This window comes from Trichechus manatus, unplaced genomic scaffold (genome assembly GCF_000243295.1).
Source record: "Trichechus manatus latirostris isolate Lorelei unplaced genomic scaffold, TriManLat1.0 scaffold00003, whole genome shotgun sequence".
In the NCBI taxonomy this organism is placed as follows: domain Eukaryota; kingdom Metazoa; phylum Chordata; class Mammalia; order Sirenia; family Trichechidae; genus Trichechus; species Trichechus manatus.
The window spans coordinates 26,496,325-26,521,183 of record NW_004443939.1 but is presented as its reverse complement, the minus strand read 5'-3'; the positions used below and the strand labels follow the sequence as shown (position 1 = coordinate 26,521,183).

General features: G+C 40.5%; 1 protein-coding gene across 1 annotated transcript in view; it reads right to left on the bottom strand.

Annotated features, from left to right (window-relative positions):
* Positions 1 to 24,859, bottom strand: part of AK5 (adenylate kinase 5) — a 332,857-nt gene that overhangs the window by 71,247 nt on the left and 236,751 nt on the right. Inside the window, exons 9-10 of the mRNA XM_004369075.2 lie at positions 8,340 to 8,382; positions 3,119 to 3,163 (exon numbers count right to left, since the gene is read on the bottom strand). Of these exons, the coding sequence (XP_004369132.1) occupies positions 3,119 to 3,163; positions 8,340 to 8,382 (88 nt within the window). The remainder of the gene's footprint in view (positions 1 to 3,118; positions 3,164 to 8,339; positions 8,383 to 24,859) is intronic.

Genomic DNA, 24,859 nt, shown 5'->3' with positions numbered 1-24,859 from the left:
GTTTGGTTTTTGCCAATTCCCTTAACTTCTGTTTATGTGGAAATGCCCTAATTTCACCATCATATTTGAGAGACAGTTTTGCTGGGTATATAATTCTTGGCTGGCAGTTTTTTTCCTTCAAGGCTTTACATATGTCATCCCATTGCCTTCTTGCCTGCATGGTTTCTGCTGAGTAGTCCGAGCTTAGTCTTATTGACTCTCCGTTGTAGGAGACTTTTCATTTATCCTAGCCACTCTTAAAATTCTCTCTTTATCTTTGGTTTTGTCAAGTTTGATTATAATATGTCTTGTGACTTTCTTTCGGGATCTACCTTATGTGGGGTTTCATGAGCATCTTGGATAGATATCTTGTCATCTTTCATGATATCAGGGAAGTTTTCTGCCAACAAATCTTGAACAATTCTCTCTGTATTTTCTGTTATCCTGCCCTTTCTGGTACTCCAATCACTCGTAGGTTATTCGTCTTGATAGAGTCCCACATAATTCTTAGGGTTTCTTCATTTTTTTAAAATCCTTTTATCTGATTTTTCCTCAGATAAGTTGGTGTCAAGTGCTTTATCTTCAATCTCACTAATTCTGACTTCCGTTGCCTCAACTCTGCTCCTATGACTCTCTATTGAGTTGTCTAATTCTGAAATTTTATTGTTAATCTTTTCGAGTTCTGCTTGCTGTCTCTCTATGGATTCTTGCAGCCTGTTAAATCTGTCATTACGCTCTTCTCTAATCTTTTCAATTTCTTCTATTGTGTGTTCTGCATTTTGCTTAATTTCCTTCCTAATTTCTTGAAGAGTTCTGTATATTAATCTTTTGTATTCTGCCTCCAGTAATTCGAAGAAATTTTTCCTTCTCTGGAAAATTTCTAGATTCTTTATTTTGGGAGCTTGCTGAAGCCATTATGGACTGCCTCTTTACATGATTTGATATTGACTGTTGTCTCTGAGCCATCAATAAGTTATTATATTTATTTATTTTATGTTTGCTTACTGTGTCCTAGCTTCTTGTTTTGTTTTGATATTTCCAAATAGGCTGCTTGTATGAGCTAGTTTGATTACTGGCACCTTTGAGGCTCTAATGTCCTGCCATCAGGTGGTTACATCTGTTACTAGGTATATGAGCTCAGGAGCCCACCCACTGCTTCTGCATGGAGTCAGCTCAGGTGTTCAGGTAGATAGCCACCAACTGTGTGGTGTAGGCTCTCACTTACAGTGCTAGACAGGCATGGGTGATTGGTATAGGCACAGGTATCTAGCTGCAGCAGGGCGACACACTGAGCAAGGCAGGGGGCTGACAACTATCCCTGAGTGTCCAGGAGGAAGGCGTGTCCCTGTTCCCTAGAGCGTGTAGGTGGGTGGGTTTTGCAGCTGTAGTATGCGCACCCAGTGCTGTTGACTTTAAGGACCTGGGGGTACTTCTTATTCATGGGTCCCTATCGCAGGTGGCTAGGTGGAGCCACCAGTCCTCAGGCCCCTGATGCGGGTATTTGAAGACCCTGCTTAACGGGCAGAGCAGTGTCAAATGTCAAGAACCTGCCACTTCACAGCTGAAACAGTTGAAGTTAAAGTTCTGGTATATACCCTGTTGTACTGCGGTAATGAGGGCCTACGATGTTGAGATGGGCCCACACAAGTCTACGCAGGGGGAAAGGCACTCAAAGTCCGTGGATCCCTTATGCCTGTACCTAGGCAAAGGAGCCTGCCTACCTGGGTTCCTGGCTTAGGGGAGCCTGCAGTTTATTTTTTCCTGTTTGTTAACTTGTTCACTCTCCAAGGCAGGGAGAATGGCTCCGAGCCTGTGACGGATTCTACTCCTGGCCCAGGGGACTTGGCAATTGCTGAAGCCCATCTGGAACCCAGTGCAGAGCAGGAAGCGGGAGGGAAATGGGAGCGAGGTTTTTCCCCAAGGGGGTGTTTTTGATCCGTGCGGTAAACTGTATGCAAGAACTTATCTTTCGCCGATGAGGGCTGCTTCTCACTGTTTCTGGGTGGCCGTGTAGACTCTCTGGCACTGGGTCTCTGCTGGTGTGGAAAATGCGCCTCCCGAGCATTGACGCTTGCCTGCCTCACTGCTCACCCCGGAGCTGATCAAGCCTGAAGGGCTCAGGCTCTCGTTGGGTCAGGTCTGGCACCTCCTCGCTGCTTCTGAACCGAACCGTCTGTCCCTTCCCCTGCCACTCAGTCAGGTTCCTCAACTCTGTCTTTGATGTTCAGGGTTCCCAGATTGCCATAAATAATCGAATCACTTGTTTTTTTGGGTCTTTGTTGTAAGAGGGTCCAGCAGAAGCATCTGACTACTGTGCCATCTTGGCCCCGCCTCCTTAACCTTTCTGAGTGTCACTTTTCTCATCTATTTAATAGATGTTTTATTGGGATAGACCACCGACCTATAAGAGTGTGTAATGATTAAATGAAATAACCTGGAGCAAAGTAGGTGCTCAGAAAATGCTGGATAATCCCAAATGCTTTATTTCCTACAATTAAGATACCAGCGAGTTTCAATGTACTAGAGTATACGACAGATTAGATCATTTTAACTATTAGCTGGATGGAACCCTGGGTAAGGTTATTGAGGTGTTTTTGAATATGTAGTCACTGACAGGAGCCCTGGTGGCACAATGGTTAAGAGCTTGGCTGCTAACAAAAGGTTGGCAGTTTGAATCTACTGGCTGCTCCTTGGAAACGCTATGGGACAGTTCTACTCTGTCCTATAGGATCGCTGTGAGTCAGAATCCACTCGATGGCAACGGGTTAGTTATAGTTAGTCACTGACATATTTTGTTTAGGGAGAAAAGGGTCAGCATTAAAACAGGAAAAGGTATGTGTTAGATTTCAACATACGGCATCCTCTTATCCCTGGGATTATAATGTACTTTATTATTTTAGAGCTAAACTCAGGTATTTGATGTTCTTTAGAGTCACGCTTTTTCTACACTGCAAAGATACTAAGCAAAAGCAATATAAAACTGTATATAAAAAAGCTACAATCTAGATGCCTAGGGAATATTATTCTGACCAAAATAGGGACAAGACTTCAAAACAGAGTGATAAATAAATAGCATTTTTTCCCACCGAAGTTGTTTTTATTAGCAATTGCATTAGAAAATTAGAGGGCTGTTACTTACCAATCATGAAAATAATTTTACAGTTCCTTAAATCTTCCATAAAGCCTTTAAAATAAGAATAAATTATGTTATTGGCAAGAAATACTGCATCATAACTCTGGTTTTAATTATGCTATGTAGAAACCCAAATCTTGTACTTCTTATTTGTTAAGAAGCTTGAAGCTAAGTAAATATGCTAATAGGCCATAATTAATAGGTACTGCTGACCATTTCGGCCTTATTTCCAGACCCAGGTAATATATTTTCATTTTAACACAGACGATCAATTTTAGGTGGTAAAACTGGTAAGTCATTAAACAGCATGAATCACAAAGTAAGAAAGCTAATTTGTAAAATATTTTTTTCATTTTCCTAAGTGTCTCAGTTTGGTGTTATTTCACATTTCTTTTTTAATTTAATTTTATTTATTTTGTTGTTGTTGAGAGTATACACAGCAAACCATACACCAATTCAACAGTTTCTACAGGTACCATTTAGTGACATTGATTACATTCTTCGAGTTGTGTAACCATTCTCACCTCCTTTTCTGAGTTGTTCCTCCTCCATTAACATAAATTCACTGCCTCCTCAGGTTCCTATCTAATCTTTCAAGTTGCTGTTGTCAATTTCATCCCATATAGATAGTTCTTAAAAGAGCATAATGCTCAAGACAGACATTTGTTTTACCAGTTAAGCTAAAGTATTATTTGGTTTTTAAAAAAGACTTCAGGAGATATTTTTGTTTTAAGGTTTAAAGATTATCTTAGGGTAGTAGTTTCAGCATTTCATTCAATCTTCATGGCTCTAGGAATTTGGAGTTCAAGAGAATTTTAAATTCTGTTCTGCATTTTCCCCATTATTTTACATTTTTAACGTTTGCTAATCTCTCTTAATAAAGAGAAGTCAAAACACAAGCAGATAGTCTGGAAGACAATCTATTTTCTTAATAATTTCTATTTACAGCAAATGATGCTATTTTCTATTTAATGTCATAATATAAAATTTCCTTTAAAATAAATGTAAGTAAAAACAGTGAACCAATTTCAAGAAAAATATTAAGAAAATAATATATATTTAGGTGGTACAGAGATAAAGCAAAAATCATGAAGGTGCTCAGCAAGGACTGAATTTTGGGAAGCACTGCTTTAAGGCAAAAGAATGATGCATGTCAGGAATTTTAGGCAAAGTGCAAAGCCTTCTGTGGTTTGTGGCACCCTAAATGACTTCCAATTGCCAGGCAGTGTAGTAGGAAGCCCTGAGGGGTGGGGAGACAAGAGTCACATTTCTCGTCCTCTTGCCAACTGGCTTGACCTCAGCAAGTAACTTGTTTTTCTTAGACCTCTGTTTCTCCATCTGTGAAACAAAGCACTTGGACCCAACAATCTCTAATGTTTCTTTCAGTTCAAATACTTACAAACTCTGTGGTTCCAGTACATGAACGGACCACATGAGGAAATGACTCTCTTTGTTCCTTGATCAAAATTATGACACTATTATTGTTGCATGTTACAGATAAATTCCTAAGTAAACAGTAATTCTAAGGACTCTTGAGGTTAGGGTGGAAGTTGGCTGAAGGGATGAGTACAGAAAAAAACCTGAGCTGGGAATGACCCTATGAGCTCGGGGTCTCTGGACTCAGGAAATGCCAATGGTTACTGTTTACGTCCAGAAGCAGGGGATCCTCAAAAAAAATGAAATAAAATAAAATAAAATAAAAATATAGTGAGGGCCCCAGAGACAGGAGAAATAGCAGTCTACCTAAGGCTATTTCTGAGACAAGCAGAGACAATCACTCTTGCTTTAATGCTATACGGCTTTATTTACAAAGATTATAGTTTATATGTAGTACTCAAAAGTGGACCAGCTATAACAACATGAGCATTAACACACTGCCTATTAACTGGGCAGGAGTCAGGCTCTTGCCTTAGGGGCAGAGTTTTGGGGTAGGTGAAGAACACAGCTGCAGGCTAGTTCAGGATGCTGGGAAGTTCAGAGTTGGGATCTCTGGAAGCCACACAGGGCAAGACTACTTCAACCTAGAGGGCCGTCCCAAATAACTGAGGATGATGGAAAGCTAAAGGAACAGGCTCTAGTATGTCAGAAAATCCCACTAGGTCTGAATTTATCTTTAGCTGGCTAATTTCTAAGTGGCTTAGTCCAGTACCCACAGAGGGTGGGGTGGGCTGATTCCACAAACAAGAACTATGATGGCTTCCAGAAAGAGTTTTAGGCAAAGGCCAGGCAAAGACTGTAAACGATTTAAGTGGAGGGGCATGGTGTGCTGTGGATATGGCTAACAAGAGTTAACACTCAAAGTCAAGTTTTTAATGCATCGTGCTGGCCAAAACAAAATGCATCTGAGGCTGACCTCTTTCCTCAGCCAGACAGATGTGACTGCCGACAGAGGAGTTAAAGATAATTTTGAATAATTTGTTATTCTTGTTAACCCCTATGCTAAGGGAGACATTTTTCAAATTTCAGAATAGATTGAATAAACATCAACATATTATGATGTAGGATAAAAAATTTGCATGAAGTTTTAAAGTAAAGATCTAAGAGCTCAAAGGTATTTGGTGTTTTTTGTTGGAACCCCAGCTCCCTGTGGGGTGTGCACTCCCCACCCTGGCCTGCTGAGGTTCTCTGAGTAGCATTCTAAGTGGGAAGAACCCAGGAGGGAAGGGCAGGGCTGGGTGGAGTCGGACCCTGAGTTCCTAGGCTAGATGGATTTGTGGGCTGTTTTTCTGGTTCTGAAAGCAGCTGCTTTTGCCCATCCTACGGGTGTGAGTCAACTAAAATGATGGGTGGGTGTGATTATTTGGATGAGGTAATAGATGGTTTTTCAATTTTCCATCTTGGTGACAAAATTGCAATTTTTACACTTAAACTAATAGGACTGTGACTCACACTTTATATTTTATATAGATGATAACTACTTTTGAAAGTTAGATCATTATTCTGATTATTTCTTAGTGGAAACGGGGGGAAGTGGTATTTATATACACAGTGCTACATTTTTGCAGGAATCTACTATTAGCAGAGTGAAAGGCCCAACTCTACCAGAGAGAGAGAATGGGGCCTGAAGAAGTTGGGCTAGGGACAGAAGGGGAAGGAGAGAGGGAAGAATGTGCTGGAAGTAAAGAACTGAGTTTGGCATCTTTGGAAACATTTGGTTTTCACATTGAAGGATGAATTTCTTTGTTCTTTTTAATCAAACAGACACTCCATTCTCTTTACAGAGTAGCCCACAGTAGTGGGAAAAATCGCATGTTATCTGGAGGTTTCTGTTACAAGCAGACACATTGGTGCTCCTGACATGTGGGACCAGAGGGTCATTTCACATTCTCTTGTCTGCAAATTTATGAGTGTGAGGGTGGTGCAGGACTGAGCAGAGCTTTGTCCTATTGTACACAGGGCTGCTATGTGTCAGAACCCACTGGACGGCACATAATAACAACAGTCTGCATGTTTACTTTTATGAAGGTGAACAACTTTTAATCTACTTTCAGTCTAGGAAAGTGGCCATGGTTATTATTATTTTATTTTTTTGTATGGTTATAGCCTATTCCAGTTTTAAAAAATAGTTATTTTTTAGTTAATGATGGTACATTCGTACAATGTAGTCATTACAAATTAAGTTTATAGAGAGTTTTTAATGATGTAGGAACATACTTATGTTATAATATACACAAAAATTTAGAGGTAATATTCATATATACACATGTATTTTCAAATACGTAAAAATAAACGTATAGACACCTCACTGGTGTCTAAAGTGTTAACCACGATTATTTATAGGTCATAAGCATTTAGATGTCTTTTATTTTCTACTTTAAAAAAATGTCCACAAGAATATGTGTTAATTCTATAAGCAGGAAAACAGGAACTTTTATTAGGCAATCAGTCATCCCTTACAGAGTTGGGACCAAGCTGATTATTTGCACATGGCTAAGTGACAGCTAAGCTATGGCTCATATTTTTGTGCCACTGCCCATGAATCACTACAATGTCATCTGTTGACTGCGATTTCCACCTACTGCTATTGCCATTATCATCAAATGACAATTTATCTACCACCTCATGCTCATGGATCAGTGCAGGATTAGAGCCAAGGTCATTTAAAAAGCCTGCTCACGTACTTGTATGTGCTCATAGTCAATACTACAAACTTATCTCTATGGACCATAACTATAACAATATTTATTACAGAGAGGAAATGTTAGAAAGTACTTATGTCAAAGTAGCTATGGCAATCATAAAACTTATCTTTTTTGGACAGTCCCAATTCACATAATCTCATCTATTTTCAGTTATTTGTATAACTAGGTTTTTTTTTTTAGTTTTTGCAATATTTTAATATGACAAAATTATAAAGCAGCATAATCCTGATGTTTCTTAGCTTCTTAGTGTTCCAACGGTATAGGACTTCTGCAGAATAGTAACTGCTATGCAAAAAAAGGGGTTTTAAGTTCCAATAAATTTGAAGAATGTTGAATTAAAGTTAAACTGCTCTCCAAGCAGGACTTCTTGGAGCCTTGCTATGCGCTTACATATGTGACTCTTCTAAAGGGGATAGAGGGCTAGGTGTTTCCCAAACATACTTGACCAGAACATTCCCCTTTCCCTGAACATCTCAGGAGTAATGTTCTGTGGGTGTAGTTAAGAAATGCATCCCTAGCATGGCCCCCGGACTCTCTATGAGCCCAGAACTAAAATAATTTCCGAGGCCAACTCTTTAGACAGGGATTGGACTGGACTGTGGGACATAAAGTGATACTTGTAAGGGGTGTGCCTCTTATTTGAGTAGATGCAAGAGACCAAAGGGGCAGCTTCTGTCCAGAGGTGAGATGGAAAGGCAGAGAGGGTTAGGAGCTGGTTGAATGGACATGGGGAATCAGGGACGGAAAGGAGGAGTGTGCTGTCACAGAATGGGGTGAGCAATTAGGGTCACATAACAATGTATGCATAAAATTTTGTATGGGAGACTAACTTGAAATGTAAACTCCATTTAACTACAACAATAAAAAAAAAAAAATGCATCCCTTAGTAAGACATCCCTTTGGTTCTTCACATGGATCAAGAAAGGAGAGATCCAAAGAGTTCCCATCTTGATCACATTCCCTGACTAAGGGGAAAGCAGTTGGTGTTGGTATTTTATCATCTCTTAGCTGACATTTAGTGAAAAAAGACCTGTTCAAAGCTACTAAAATGACAACTTTGGTCTGAATCAGGAAAGGAAACTCACCTCCCATAGTGTCCTCTCCAAATACATTTAACTGGTCATCATCCTGTTTTTTTTTAAAAAAAAACAAATCACAGTATTAGATGATAATAATAACTAACAAGTATTGGTCTAAACTCCTTGCCAATATTAACATACTTAACGTTCCAAACAACTCTGTGAAGGAGGTATTATTATTGTCCACATTTTACAGATGAAGAAGCTGAGAAATACAGATGTTAACTTGCCCATGATCACATGGTAGTGGGGGACGAAGCCCAGGTTTAAACTTGTGCTGTCTGACTCCAGAGTCCATGCTCTCCTCAAACATTACAGTATTCCGCCTGTCACCTAGGGGACACAAAAGCTGACTTCAAGGAGCCAAAATACCCTCAGTACCCAAAGCTCACAAATAGCTGTGGTCACAGCTGTTTTGTGAACAAATCCATAGTTTAAAGCTAGGTTGGCAAACGTTTTCTGTAAAGGGCCAGATAGCAAATATTTTCAGGTTTTTCTTTTGTTGCAACTATTTAACTCCAACACTGAAGTATGAAAGCAGCCATAGAGAATATGTAAATAAACGGCAGTGGCTGTGTTCCAGTAAAACTTTATTTACAAAAGCAGACAGCAGACAAATTTGGCCCACTGGCTGCAGTTTGCCAAACCATGAACAAAAGCATGAAATAATGGACAGTGAAATGACAGCTTTGATGCCTGCCTTTTAAATTTTCATTTTACTTTTTAGTCAAACAGATGCTCCATTTTCTTTACAGAGTAGCCCATGGTAGTTGGAAAAAATGCAGAAAAAATTATACAAATGTATTTGGTGAGAATTCTCATTCCCGCCTATGTCTCCATCCATTTTATTTTCCCACCTTCTCACTCCTTGCAAAACCCACTGTCATCGAGTTGATTCCAACTCTCAGCGACCTTGTAGGACAGAGTAGAAGGGCCCCTTAAGGCTTCCAAGACTGTAAATCTTTACGGAAGTACACTGCCACATCTTTTTACCACGGAGCAGCTGGTTGGTTCAAACCGCCGGCCTTTCTGTTTGCAGCCGAGTGCTTTAACCACTGTGCCACTAGGGCTCCTGTACATGCATATGTGTTTATAATATGGACACTATTCTATAAAATTATTGTTGCAGCAGTACATCGATAGGGAACTGCAGAAATTCAAGCTAGATTCAGAAGAGGGAGTGGAATGAGGGATATCATTGTTGATGTCAGATGGATCTTGGCTGAAAGCAGAGAATACCAGAAAGGTGTTTAACTGTGTTTTACTGACTATACAAAGGCATTCTACTGTGTGGACCATAACAAATTATGGAAAACATTGAGAAGAATGGGAATTAAGAAAATAGTGCTCATGAGGAACCTGTACTTAGACCAAGAGGCAATCCTTTGAACAGAATGAGGGGATACTGCATGGTTTAAAGTCAAGAAAGGTGAGCGTCAGGATTGTATTCTTTCACCATACCTATTCAATCTGTATGCTTAGCAAATAATTCGAGAAGCTGAACTACCTGAAGAAGAACGTGGCATCAGGATTGGAGGAAGTCTCATTAACAACCTGCATTATGCAGATAACACAACTTTGCTTGCTGAAATTGAAAAGGACTTGAAGCACTTACTGACGAAGAACAAAGACTACAGATTTCAGTATGGATTACTCCTCAACAAAAGGAAAACAAAAATCCTCACAACTGAACCAATAAGCAATATCATGATAAACGGAGAAAATATTGACGTTATCAAGGATTTCATTTTATTTGGATCTACAATCAACAACCACAGAAGCAGCAGTTAAGAAATCAAACGACGTATTGCATTGGGCAAATCTGCTGCAAAAGACCTCTTTAAAGTGTTGAAAAGCAAAGATGTCACTTTGAAGACTAAGGTACACCTGACCCAAGCATGATATTTTCAATAGCCTTGTATGCATGTGAAAGCTGGGCAATGAATAAGGAAGACCAAGGAAGAATTGATGCCTTTGAATTATGGTGTTGGCAAAAAATATCGAATACACCATGGACTGCCAGAAGAACGAACAAATCTGTCTTGGAAGAAGTACAGCCAGAGTGCTCCTTTGAAACTTTGTCTCAGGTACTTTAGACATGTTATCATCAGGGACCAGCCACTGGAGAAGGACATCTTGCTTAGTAAGGTAGACGGTCAGTGAAAAACAGGAAGACCCTTGATGAGACAGATCGACACAGTGGCTGCAGCAATGGGTTCAAACATAGCAGTGATTGTGAGGATGGTGCAGGTGTTTCATTCCGTTGCACATAGGGTTGCTATGAGTCGGAACTGACTTGAAGGCACCTAACAACAATAACAACATTCTATAATAATGGTGTTCTTCCCCTTGCTTTTTCACTTATCAAAATATATGCTGGAGAGCTTTCCATGTCAGTAAAGGATGGTTCTGACTGCACAATATCTACTGCATAACTAGTCCTTTGTTGATTAAACCTTGAGTTGTTACCAATATTTGGGTATTTTAAAAAAAAGTGGTGCAATGGATAAACTTGTATAATTTTCTTTTCAGATACATCTCTGCCTGTAGAAAAAACTCCCAGCAGGGGACCTGTGGGGTCAAAGAGTAAATGTATTTATAATTTTGGTAGATTTTTGCCAAACTGCTTTTGACAGAAGTTGTAGTACTTTGCAAGGACAGCCTTTGGCTCATGCTTTACTTGAGCCTCTTACCTAATTCCCTTTGATTCAGCAGTTGGTTAAATGAGGTTGCCTGGTTACATTAATGCTGCCTTGAGGTAAACTCCCATGAATGCACTTTGTTTGAACACAGACCCTGGCTATCCTTTTGAGGACATAAACCTTCAGGGCAACTCTACTGGTTGTCTTCTTAGATTTCCCTGTGTATCCAGAGCTATTCCTGGTGAGAGAAGAGTTTTTAATGGAGTTGCCATTCAGGGGGCACCTTTACATTAATTAACTCCTTTCTGTGTTTAGGAAAAACATCAATTATTCCTCAGTGAGCCCCTTCCTTTCCTTTTTGAAATCACTGCATTTCAAAGTTGAGAGTATAGAGATCATCTAAACCAGCGTGCCGCCTCTTCCTCCCAATTTACAGACAAGGAAAATGACATCTAGAGAGGTCACCTGAGAGGCTCAAGGTTGTTACTGTGTCCTTTATGAGGCCAGTGGTGTCCTTTATGAGGGCAGTGCTGGGACACCTTGTTGCATGGCTCCTTTAGATTCAGTCCCACCAGCACAGCTGCTGTAGTGGATGCTGTTGGTGAACCGCCCCTCACCCACTACTGCATCATCCTCCAGCTGCTGTAAAGGGCTTGCAGCAGGCTGGTCCCCTGCCTTGAGCTGGGACCAGCTCTGTGGTGCAAGGACCACATCCTGCTTCTACCCCTGCCCTTTCCTACTTCTTTCTCTCTTTCTCCCCTTCTCGCCTCTCCCTCAGTAAAGCACTTGCACAAGAATCCTCACCTCCAGCTCTGCTTCTAGGAAAGCTGACCCAAGATAGAGACCTATTTGGAGGAATGAATGTGTGTACTTACATAGTTAGGGGCTCAGTGTTTGCTGAAAAAGAATTGTTTAATCAGAATCTGTTTATTGATCATCAAGCTATTGAATATATCCAGGCAATGTTAAAAGGAACCACTGAGTCTTGTTCAATTTTTAATATTATTGAGGGATTATCAGATTTATACCCACTTCAAAGGCTAAACTGAAACAGATTTTTCTTGTACATGGCTATCATGTTTTAGGAGTTTGTTCCATGGTTAATCTGAATTCATAAAACAATATATTAGATCATAAAAGAGCCTATCTGACCTCTATCTGGCTTCTGGAGTCTGGCCTGTTTTTGTCCGTAGCTCTTATTCACTGTCCTCTATTCCATTTGCCCAAAGGCCTCCAAAGAGCTCTGGCTTTATTTCCATTAATGCATTGATGGTAGACAGGTTTCTGGGGCAGAGACGCCATGCTCATGAGCTCTTAGCCAGGAATGTGGCACAGTGCATTCACTGACAACAAAGTCCAGGTGAATGGGATGTTTGATTGGAGGGTGTTATTTTTTCAGTCATGGTTATTAAGCCTCATGGTTCCAATGTGAATCTTCTGCAAATAAAATTAATCTGGCATCTGAAAACACACACACGTGAAAACAACTTAGGGTAAATGGCAAACACTTCTGGTTTTTGTGAAAAACATGCCAAACAGTCCCTGAGGTATTTAATCTATCTGCTTCTTTTCAAATGCTAGGTGTGTTCTGTATTTTTATTCAAAAGTGAAAGGCACAAAACAAAATAAACAGACAAAAGTGAAAGGCATTAATGTCAATTGGGTAAAAAGCAAAAAGTTATAGCCTTATCTGGGTAAACATCTGATGAGGTGTTTATACTCAGGCCCACTGCAGCTTCATCTTCAGTGAAACATAACTTCAGAAAACACAACCCATTAACAACTGAGTTTCACACTGAGCACCTCTGGGTACTTCTCTGCCTTTTAATGTGTTGATGATCTACCTGGTCAGCCCCTTGTCACCGGTAAGTCTGAATTGTGGAGCTAGGCTTTGTGAATACAATGAGACATACGTGACTTTCCACGGTATTAAACTCAGTTTTAGTGGGTATGAAGCAGGATACTAAATCCTCAGAAAAAACTGACAAGAGAGATGGCATAAATATAGACATGATTTTATGTAAATGTCGTTTATGACTTGCAAGTATGGAGCCCAGACAGGGTCTGCAATGACATGATTAACATTGGTGAAGGTGGGAAAAGCTGAAGCAAAACCACTAACACAAGAAAACAAACTCAGGTGACTGCATCTTTCTGATGCTATGTATGGATTTGATGTTGGTAACTGATGGGAAGAAATCTAGAATCCTATTGAAGGGATGCAGCCTTGGTGGCACAGTGGTTAAGAGCTTGGCTGCTAACCAAAAGGCTGGCAGTCTGAATCCACCAGCCGCTCCTTGGAAACCCTGTGGGGGCAGTTCTACTCTGTCCTATAGGGTCGCTATGAGTCGGAACAGACTCAACAGCAATGGGGGTGTGTGTGTGTTGAAGGGACACATTCAGATCTCAAGGTAGGATTAATGGCTTTAAGGGGAGAAACTGTAGATTTGGACCACAGAGTTGTTTCAATCTCTCTCCCTCACCATCCAGCCAACCCAGAGCTATGAGGAGAGCAAAAGAAACCTATATTCACCTTTATTTCCCTGAAAGATGTGTAGGCAAGAAACTGTCTTTGCGATGCTGATTTCTAGAATTATTATTTGTAGAAAGAGCAGTTAATTGGTATGTATATATGTGTTTTCCTTTATGATCATATCATTGTTACCTTAAGCTATGGATGCCATGTCACTCTCAATTCTTTAAATTATTAGGTGGGGGGGAGTAGTCAAAATAGAACAACTTAATATCATAGGAGTGTTCACAAATCATAAGGAATCATGTTCTTCAACCTGTTTTGACTGCGGCATAGTGTGTGCTCCTAGTTACAGGACCAGTTTCATGTGGTGTTGTCACAATCAGATCACATCGTAATAAGAAGCGGACATTTAAATAGTGCTTGACAGCTCTGAAAGTATTTTCACAGACATGATTTCACTGCAACCCTGTGGATGAGGAATGACATAACGGAGGTTCAGAGTTGCCACTGCATGGGGACGTGCCTGAGCTTCCATTGCTACCAAGAGGTGGGGCTGAATATTGAACCCAGGTCCTCTGATACTAATCTGTGCTTCCTAAACAGCACCCTCTCAGTGTTAAGATGTGTCCCTCCTTAATCAGATATTTTTGATTTTTAAAAATTCTTTTGGGGATCATGAAATTAAACTCTCCTGGGAAGGAGAAAGGAGTAGTAGGTCATTTTTGGGGTGTCTTCCCAGTTCAGAGTAGCTTGGTTGTATTATGCAGTGTGTGTGTTTTGTGGTGTAAAAATGTGTATAGCTTTAGATGGGATTATGAGAAATAGGCTTTATTTGACAATAAAATATTGCAGCTAAGATTAATCTCTTGTCCTAAAATTTGCAAACAAATGCTTTAAAGAAGACCTTTTTCCCCTTCTGATACTGAAGCACAGATATCAAAATTGACTTCAAAGAGGTTCCCTAGTTTCTGAGACAATGTGAGAAGCAGTCTCTTCTAATTCTTTCTTTCTCAACTAGGACTAACCAGATAACCCAAATTCTGGAAGAATCATGAACCATGAAATGCTAGCATGTTACGATTTTTCTAGGCTTTTATTTAAATTGGTTTAGTGCCTCTGTCTTTGGTGGGGATGGAAATGGGACACAAAAATGTTCTGTACACAATAGGAACCCGTACACCAACGTTCACTGCAGCACTTTTCACAATAGCCAAGAGGTAGAAACAACCCAAGTGTCCATCAACAGATGAATGGATAAACAAAATTTGGTTACATATATACAATGCAATAGTACTCAATCATAAAGATAAATGAAGTCCTGATGCATGTCGTAACATAGATAAATCTTGAAAATATTATGCTGAGTGAAATAAGTTAGTCACAAAAGGACGAATACTGTATGATTTCATTTATATAAAATAGGAAATGTACAGAGACCAAAGTCTATTAGTGGTTACCAGGGGCGGGAGGGAGGGGGAAGGGACAATCTTAGTTAGGGGGCTGGGTTTTCTGTTAATGGTGGTGGAAGAATTTGGAAACAGACAGCGGTGATAGTTGTTCAACATGATGAACATAATCAATGCCACTGAATTATACATGTAAAAAAGTGTTGAATTGGCAAATGTTTTGTTATATACATATTTTACACAATAAGAAAACTTAAAAAAATGTTCTGCAGTTCTTACAAGAGTTCTTCTTTGAGGAGAAGCAGAACCTTAATAGGAAATTTGGAAAGGAAAAAAAAAAAAGAACCACCAAAAAGATACCAGCCTATTTCCCTATCTTGTCATCCGAAAATGAATTTTTTTTGGATTCTTTCTTTATGCCTATTAAAAAACAGCAAAACACCCACACATAAATAATTTTCAGAATGATTACTGGAACTGAGCTATCAACTGCTATTTAGGTAGCATTTAGAGTGTTTTCCACGAGCATGATCTCATCCGATCCTCAGAAAAATAGTAGAATACAGGCAAGTTTTATATTTCCCATTTTTCAGACAAGGAAGCTCAGCTTCCAAAAGCTTATGTGACTTGTGCCGGAGGCCCCAGCTAGTCAGGTTTCCTGACTCCTAAGCCCTGTTCTGCCACTCTAACTGCTGCCCCAGATGGAGTGTGATGGCTCATCTATGTACAAAGTGCAGGAGGACCCAGTGTAGTGAACAAGGAGGGACAGTTGTTATAAATGCTCATGGCTTTACATGAAAAGAAATGAAAGTGGATTCATTTGCTAAAGAGGGACTGAAGTAGATCATGCTTATCAAGCGGTTTGAAAGTGAAATTCTCAAGTTTTACTGGTCAACTGTGAATGAACTTTTAAAATAGCTTAGATTTTCAGCAAGAAAATTTTGGAGAACAGAAACATAGCTACATTTTATCTGAAGGAAAAATGTAGACTGGTCCTTGAGAAATGTTTTGAGTGTTTACAGTTCTTTTCTAAAGCATATTTTCATTTACAGTAGTGGGTGACTAGAAAAAAAATGAATGGGAAGTGGTATATAATTTAGTTACGCCCAAGAATTTATTCAACAGCAAGTCTTATTTCTCTTTCACTGAAGTATACACAATTAGAGGTCTGCTTGCTGTGGAAGTCCTTGTATAATTGAGTAAACAGGGATGAGAAAAATATAGGGGATGCTAGGCTAACCTTTTTTTCTCTCTTATTAAATTGTACGTTCTCTAGATGAACTTCTGTAAGCAGTGGTTTACAGATCTAGTTTTCTAGGAAGAATGGTGTTTCTCTTCATGAATCAATTGAAGTGTTGGTGTCTCTAATAAGAAATTTTAAAGAAATTTTCCACTGTTTTCCTATAAGTTCCAGTTTTTATCATCTCCAAAATGCGTCCAACTCATCTCATTGCTAGAAGACCATGTAGGAAACACTTTGGTCTTGTCTTCATATGTCAAGTGCCAAGTGCAGCACAGTTGTTAAGAAGAGCTTTGTTATGCTGGTTGTTTAAAGAAAGGGGCAAAGATCTCATTCTGATTTCTTCTCATGTAAAGTTAATGTTGGTCATAAAGTCACAGCTGATTAGAGTCTTACCAAGCAAAGTTATTTGGCCTTTGCTTCCTTGTTTATAGATTCCTTGTAAAACAGAAATAAAATGGCAAAGCTTAGCTTCAGTCATTGGGAGTTACACAGCATATTGGCCTGTCTCTAGTACTTTTGTTAAGAGCTATGAAAATACAGGCTCTGTATCAAATACTCTTAGCAAAATGGAAAACTGGCTTAATTATTAGAATGAAATCCACTATATATGTGTTCATGTGTTTTTTCAGGTAGAAGAACACGGGCTAGGGAGTCATCTTTAGTCCCACCATCTTTCTTTAAAAAGGAAGTAAGACTGTGGGAAAGTAAGTCTTGTTGAGTGAGCACGTGGGGGGCTCAAGGGACTTTGACAGCTCCTTCTCGATTCTTCTTCCTTCTGAGTTTCTCTGCTCATCACGGATGTGTCTAAAGCTCTCAATGCAGTCTGCAGCACTTTGTGTTGATCTTTATCATAGATGTAACTAATGTCTTTCCATGGAGCACTGCTAACTCTGTAGTCCAACTCTGACCTTGCTCCTACTTCTCTTATTTTAATTATTACTTGACCTGAATGTATGTGTTCAATTCTTTGAGGTTCTAGAGAGAAAGGCTGAGTGAGGTGTGGGAAAGCGTTAGTGGCCGTGGCCTGTGGGGCATAGAACAAAGGAGGAACTAAAGATGATATCCAGGCTGGAGTTGGAAATTAAAGAGGCAGGTCAAAAGAAGTATTCTTCAACTAGCAACAATCTGTAGGCCTGAGGTGATGGGGCTCTAGAGTCTACAAGTCTGAGGAAGGGTTCAGGAGGAGAGACCCTGGAGAGATTGCTAAGTGGTTGCTATCTACAACTGCTATCTACAGCTCTTATAAAGTTCATTCTGTTTTTCCCATGCTTGTTCAGATAAACTCTATACCAGATAAATGAGTCTATTAATTTTCTCAGAACTTGACCCATTTAATCTGGCCTCTGGACCTTTGCTTATGGTATTTCATGGAATGCAATCCCCTTTGCCTTGAGTTTGTTTACTTTCTGCCCTTCTTTCCATCCCCCCTCTTCCCTGAGCCTTCTTTAGTCACTGCCCCATCACTGAACTTCTACTAAACTTAGAGTTTGTATCATTCATTTGGTCCAGAGCACGTGTGGGTGGTAATAACAGCAACAAGAACAGATAACATATTTTGAGCACTTGCTGTGTGCCAGGCACAGTGCTTGGCACTTTACATGGATAACCTCATTTAATTGTATTGTGATTTAACTTGCTCTGTATAGGACTCACTTTCCCAATAATCTGCTTGAAGATAGAGCTGTCTTTTATAGAAAATTTTGTACCCCGATACAGATGTGCTAATTAAAGATTTACAATGATGAATACAATAATAAACACTTTTTCAAAATATGGTAAGAATGATTACAGGCAGTCCTTGGATTACAAACGAGTTCCATTCCTAAGTCTGTCTTTAAGTTAAATTTGTACGCAAGTTGGAACAGTTAGATATGGTTCGTATCTAACATGAGTTAGTCAAATGTTTGCCTTAGTATATAGTATATAGTGTACATTTCTATGCATGAAAAACATTAAAGAAACACTTCCAGATACACTAAAACATCTTTAAAATAGTAATACAGTAATAATAATAATGTTTTAATGCCCATTGCAAAGTAGCGCCCATTTGTTATTACAAACCATTGTATGTACATCGAATTTTTAATATAATAGGCTTTACAGGGGTTCGTTCATAACAATGGGTTGTATGTAAGTTGGATGTTTGTAACCCGGGGACTTCCTGTATACAGAAGATACAATGAGCAGATTTCTCCAGAAGGGAGAAGTACAGAATATAAGGAAGAAAAGTCTAAATTCCTAAGATCCATAGCAGTCTAATCCTGGAGGGGTTGATTTGGAAGGTGGAGAGCTTCCAGCACCAGAGGAATTTAAGCAGAGGCAGAGTGACTGCCTGCCTGTGAAGAGATTCTTAGACCTGTAGAAGATTAGACTAACCAAAAAAACCTCAAACCTGTTGCCGTCGAGTCAATTCTGACTCATAATGACACCATGTGTTACAGAGTAGAACTGCTCCATAGCGTTTTCTTGGCTATAATCTTTACAGAAGCAGATCACCAGGCCTTTCTTCCATGGTGCTACTGGTTGGGTTTGCATAACCAACCTTCAGGTCCACGAGCACAAAGTGTTTGTGCCACCCAGGGATGTAGGACTAGATGTCCTCTAAAGAAGCTTCCACAGCTAATATTCTATTTATTCATTCAACATTTCAATAAATATTTCATGAGTTCTAAGATAGACAGAATAATGCACCCCCTCCCAAAGATGCCCACATCCTAATCTCCAGGATTTGTGAATATATAGCATAAAGGACTTTGCAGATGTGATTAAGTTAAAGGCCTTGAGATAGGGAGATTGTCCTTGATTATCAGGGTGAGCCCAATGTAATCACAGAGTCCTTATAAGAGGAATGCAAGAGAATAAGAATCAGAGAAGAAGAGGTGATGACAGAAGCAAAGGTTGGAATGATCCCACTACTAGAAGGGGCCACAAGTCAAGGAATGTGGCAGCCTCTAGAAGCTAGAGAAGGCAAGGAAACAGATTCCCCCCTAGAGCTCCCATAAGGAACACTACCCTGCCAGCACCTTGAGTTTAGCCCTGTGAAACCATTTTGGACTTCTCACCTCTATACTGTAAGATAATAAAACTGTGTTGTTTTTATCCACCAAATTTGTGTTTGTTTGTTACAACAGCAATGGGAAACTAATGCAAGCTCCCCTGCTATATACTAGGAACTGTTCTAGAGGCTGGGATGTAACTGTGAACAAACTGTTTTTAAAATTTTTTTATTGTGCTTTCGGTAAAAGTTTACAACTCAAGTTAATTTCTCATTCAAAAATTTATACACATATTGTTTTGTGACATTGGTTGCAATTCCCACAATGTGACAGCACACTCCCCCTTTCCATGCAGAGTTCCTTGTGTCCATTCTTCCAGTTCCTGTCCCTTCTTGCCTTCTCATCCTCCTTTTGGACAGGAGTTGCCCATTTGGTCTCGTATATTTGAATGAACCAAGAAGTACATTCCTCACGTGTATTATTTTTGTTTTATAGGCCTGTCTAATCATTGTCTGAAAAGTGGGCTTCGGGAAGAGTTTTAGTTCTGGGTTAGCAGAGTGGCCAGGAGCCATAGTTTTAGGGGTTCCTCCAGTCTCTATCAGACCATTAAGTCTGGTCTTTTTACATGAATTCGAGATCTGTTCTCCATTTTTCTCCTGCTCTGTCCAGGACTCTCTCTAGTGTTCTCTGTCAGGGCAGTCACTTATGGTAGCTGGGCACCATCTAGTTCTTCTGGTCTTGGGCTGGGTGAACAAATAGCTTTGACACGTTGAATATATTAGGTATCTGAGTGTTAGCTAAAACAAAGGTTTGCTAATTATTTTTATCCATGGAAGCCTTTAGTCTAACAAAATCTCGTATGAAGTCTAATACCTAAAATAGGTAAGACTGGAGCTACTACTGGCGAAGGTGGAATGGGAGGTCCCAGAGCCCAGCAGTGTTACCCCTTGCACTTCCTCTCTAACCTCCTTTGGCAGACACTTTTAGATACTTATTCAACATCCCTCTTTCTTTCAGGCAGAGCCCACTTCCCTCTGTGGAGGCTGAAAATGCCAGATACTTGCTTTCCCATCCTTCCCTGCAGCATGGGCATGGGCTTGTGGCCAAATCTGGGCCAAGAGGATGTGAGGAACAATCTTTTAGGGGCTTTGAAAGAAAGTTTTCCTCTTTATTAAAGAGAGACTGACACATGGGGAAAATCAGCCTCACTTTCCTATTCTAGTTTTGCAAATGGTTACGCGAAGATATGATGTTTGGAGGCAACACCACCATCTTGCAACCATGAAGAGAGACACGGCCCACACACTGAGAAGGGCAGAGAGAAAAGATGGAAGCAGTCTGGGCCTTGAGTGACCTTATGGAGCTGTTGAACCAACCCTGGAATCCTCTACCTCTGGACTTGTGGTTAAGGGAGAAAACAACATTATTAATTGGTCAAGCCAATTTTAGTTAGTATTCTCACTTGCAGGTAAAAGCAACCTCATTGAATCCTGTTGAACTTACCCCAAACTAAAAAATCCTTTCTTGGTTATTGTGGGTGAATAATGGTGCAAGTCTATAGAATTTATTTTTGCCTAAAGGCACTTTCCAGTGATCTATTAAATGAGTTATTAAGAGCTAAGGATATGTGGAATCCAGAACTTAAAATCAGCATTTTTTTAGAGCTTTTGGAGGACTCCAATTCAGCATTTTCCTAAGAATCTGGCCGCTGCACAAGGCTCGGCGATGTTCAATGCTCCTATGGTGTGTGTGCACGTACTGGACACTGGCAATGTTATAGTTTTCAGGAAGAATGCTTTGTTCCCAGTGCTGAGTCAGTGTTGTTTTGGGTTACTCCTGGCTATTCAATTGCTGCCATTCTTGCTTTTTAATTATACATTATGATTACTTTATCTTCATTATTATCAATTTAATTTGTTGTGGGTTGTTTAGTTAATGCCACCCTGTGTGGTGACGCTTCTTTGCATGACAGTGTTTGGGGCTGGATTTTAAAACCCGCAAGTTCTATGGTTCACAGATGAGCCATCCGTACCACTCCAGTTACAGAAGGTACTTTTCTAACCACCTGCGCTGTGCTGGTGCAATGAAGGTCAGTACTATTTCAGTCAGCTTTTCCAGGGAAAAGTGGGAACAGGTGAGGTAAGTGGGCAAGGGGTAAAATAAAAAAGCATTTAAGTGCATTCTAAACACTGAACTAACATTTCTTCCATCTTATTACATTGGTTATAACAACAATACCGACACTTATATTGCATATTATCTCATTTAATTTGCTCACTACAGCAGCTTACTGAAGGAGGTGTTATCATTCCCATTTTACATGTTGCAGCTGTGTCTTAGGCCTTATGAAATGTGCCTGAGCCACACAGCTAGCAAGTGCAAGAGTCAGGGTTCACATTGAGGTCTGTAGTGTTCTAAAACCTGGGCACCAGTGTTTAAAAATATTTTTTCTAAATGTGCCATTAAGATAAGAAAATTCAAAATCATGAAATTATAGGGATTGGGTTGTGCTTGTGTCTATACAGAATTTTTCTCCTGCAGATTAAAAAAAAATATATTGGAATTCCCACATATACACTACGCTATTTGCCAAATAGTTATTTTATGTTGAAATAATTTTTACCTATGTATATTGACCTTAAAGAGTCCTGGTGGTACAGTGGTTAAGCACTTCACTGATAATCAAAAGGTTGGTGATTCGAACCCACCAGCCGCTCTGTGGGAGAAAGCTGTGGCAGTCTGCTTCCGTAAAGATTACGGTCTTAGAAACCCTACAGGGAAGTTCTACTCTGTCATATAGGGTCACATGAGTCACAATCGACTGGACAGCAACAGGGGGATACTGACCCTATAAAGACACCTAAGCAAAATTTCCTGTCCTGTGCCTCAAATGTATTTTGCCTTCTCCTTTCTTGCATACAGTAGGTGCTCAAGGGTTGCTGACAAAGGAAGTATCATTTATTGAGCTCCTTCCAGGCACTACAACAGATGCTTTCACAGATCCCTTGTTATTCTTTACTAACACGACAAGGTAGGCATTATTATTCTCCATTTTATAAGTGAGAAAACTAAGACTCTGAATATTTTATAGTTTTACCTGCTTTAAGGAGAGGGGAAAGGCATATTGGTGTTTTTTTTTGTTTTGTTTTGTTTTTTTAAAAAAGATGTTTGTGCTTTTCTGTACTATTTTATCAAATAGCCTGTGGTAGATTCTTACGGATTGAATTGTGTCCTCCCAAAATATGTATCAATTTGGCTGGAACATGATTCCCGGTATTGTGTGATTGTCCACCATTTTGTCATCCGATGTGATTTTCCTCTGTGTTGTAAATCCTACTTTTATGCTGCTAATGAGGCATGATTAGAGGTAGTTAGGTTGTGTCTCTAGCCAATCTCTTTTGAGATATAAAAGAGAGAAGTGAGCAGATAGACATGGGAATGTCATACCACCAAGAAACAAGAGCCAGGAGAATAGTGTGTCCTTTGGACCCAGGTTCCCTGTGTTGAGAAGTTCCTGGTTCAGGGGAAGACTGATGACAAGGCCCTTCCTCCAGAGCTGACAGAGAAAGGAAAGCCTTCCCCTAGAGCTGACACCCTGAATTTGGACTTCTAGCCTACTAGACTGTGAGAGAAAAAATTTGTTTGTTAAAGCCATCTACTTGGGGTATTTCTGATACAGCAGCACTAGATGACAAAGACATAGATCAATGGCAAAAGTGGCCTCAAATTTTCACTCATCCCTGTATTCATGCCCTTTGCAATATGACTTTGCAGATCCTCTCATTGAGAGGTAGAGCTTTTTCCCCCATCTTTGAATCTGTGCCAGCCTAGTGTCTTGCTTCAGTCAACAGAATGAGAAAGAAGCGGTAGCGTGCCAATTCCTAGGCTATGCTTTGAGAATCCTGTGTGCTTCCATTTTCTATTTCCGCCTTTGGCTCCCCTGTCACTGCCATGAGGACAAGCCTGGGTTAGCCTGCTTGGGGATAAGAGACCATGTGGAGCAGACTTCCAGTCATCTGAGCTGAGGCCATCCTAGACTAGCCAGCCTCTGGCTGACCAAGCAGCTGACTGCATGTATCACTATCTGTCAGGGTTCTATTACAGAAACAAAACCAGTCTGTGTGTATGTGTGTACATATATATATTTATATATATATATGATATTTTTAATAAGAAATTGGCTTATGTAATTTTTGGGACTAGTTAGGTCCTGATTTCTGCCTTAGTTGACCTTGGAGGTGGGCGTGGGGTCTGTGGGGCGGGGTGTGGCCAGGAAGGGCAGTGGTGAGGTGGCTTCGATGAGTGCAGGGTTGAGGATGATAGGCAGAGGCATGGTGGCACGCCCACCTGCAGTGGGAGGGCAAAGGGCTGCAAGATCAGGGGGGCTGAGCTGGGGGGTGGAGGCCCATCTGGGGTAGGGCTCAGCTTGCTGGGGCTACAGGTCACTGGTGATCCAGGGGAGCTTCTATTGGTGGCTCGGGGGCCATCAGACTTCTTAAAGTCACAGGCTCCCAGCTCAGAGGGCATCTCTGGGGGAGGTGGATAGCCAGGTGTCTTGGTGTCTCCAGCAGCAGAAGGCACATGGGGCTCAGTCCAGAGGTTTTTGGGCATGAGGCTCCTTAGGCATGGAGTCCTGGATGACAGTCTGCTTGAAGAGCTCACCTCGTAGGTGGGGTAGGAAACAGTCAATGCTCTCCCATGTGATATCCCAGAGGGCTGAGGGGCCACCTCCGCATACATCTGCACTGTGGAAAATCTCTGCTGTGTCCATCACCAGGAGTATGTTCTTCAGAGATTCAGGGATGGCATCTGACACTGGAGCCTGTGTGCATGTACTTGTCCATGAAGTCCAGGATGGTAAACCAGAGGGTTGCAAAGGTAGAGACTAACAGCAGTGGAGACAGGTCCTGCAGGAAGACCTTAGTGAGCAGTGTGGAAGTCCTCATCTGGGTTTTTGCCATTCCACTCACATCTGCAGGGCTAATGTTCTCCAAGAGCATTGGAGGAAACAGCACCTTGTATTTAAACAGAACTCTCATTCCGGGTATACAGTATTTGCAAATCATGTACCAGTAGTGCTGTGTACATTACTAGTAGGCTGGAAACTCTTGGGCAGGATCTGACATTGCAGTCCACAGCAGAATTTCTTATTCCTCAGGGAAACTTCAGCTTTGCTCTTACATCCTTTTAATTGATTGGATGAGGCCTACCCAGATTATCGACGATAATCTCCTTTACTCAGTCAACTGATTATTGATGTTAATCACATCTACAAAATGCCTTCATAGCAACATCTAGATTAGTGTTTGATTGAATACTTGGAGCCCTGGTGGCATAGTGGTTAAGCACTTGGTTGCTAACCGAAAGGTCGAAAAGGCCTGGCTATCTGCTCCCATAAAGATTACAGCCAAGGAAACCCTATGGGGCAGTTGTACTATGTCGTATAGGGTAGCTATGAGTCGAATCCACTCGACGGCATACAATATAGCCTAGCCAACAGGCCCCTAGGTGACACAAATGTTTGCGCTCAACTACTAACTACCCTAAAAAAGGTTGGTGGTTCGTACCCATGCAGACAGTGGTCCTTCAGTTAAGATCATTGAAGATCCTATGGAGCACAGTTCTACTCTGTAACACATGGGGTCGCCATGAGTAGGAGTCAAATTGACAGCAACTGGTTTTTTCTTAATAGCCTAGCCAAGTTGACACATAAAACTAATCATCATACTGTGGATATGTGAGTGAACCCAGCAGAGCCTAGAT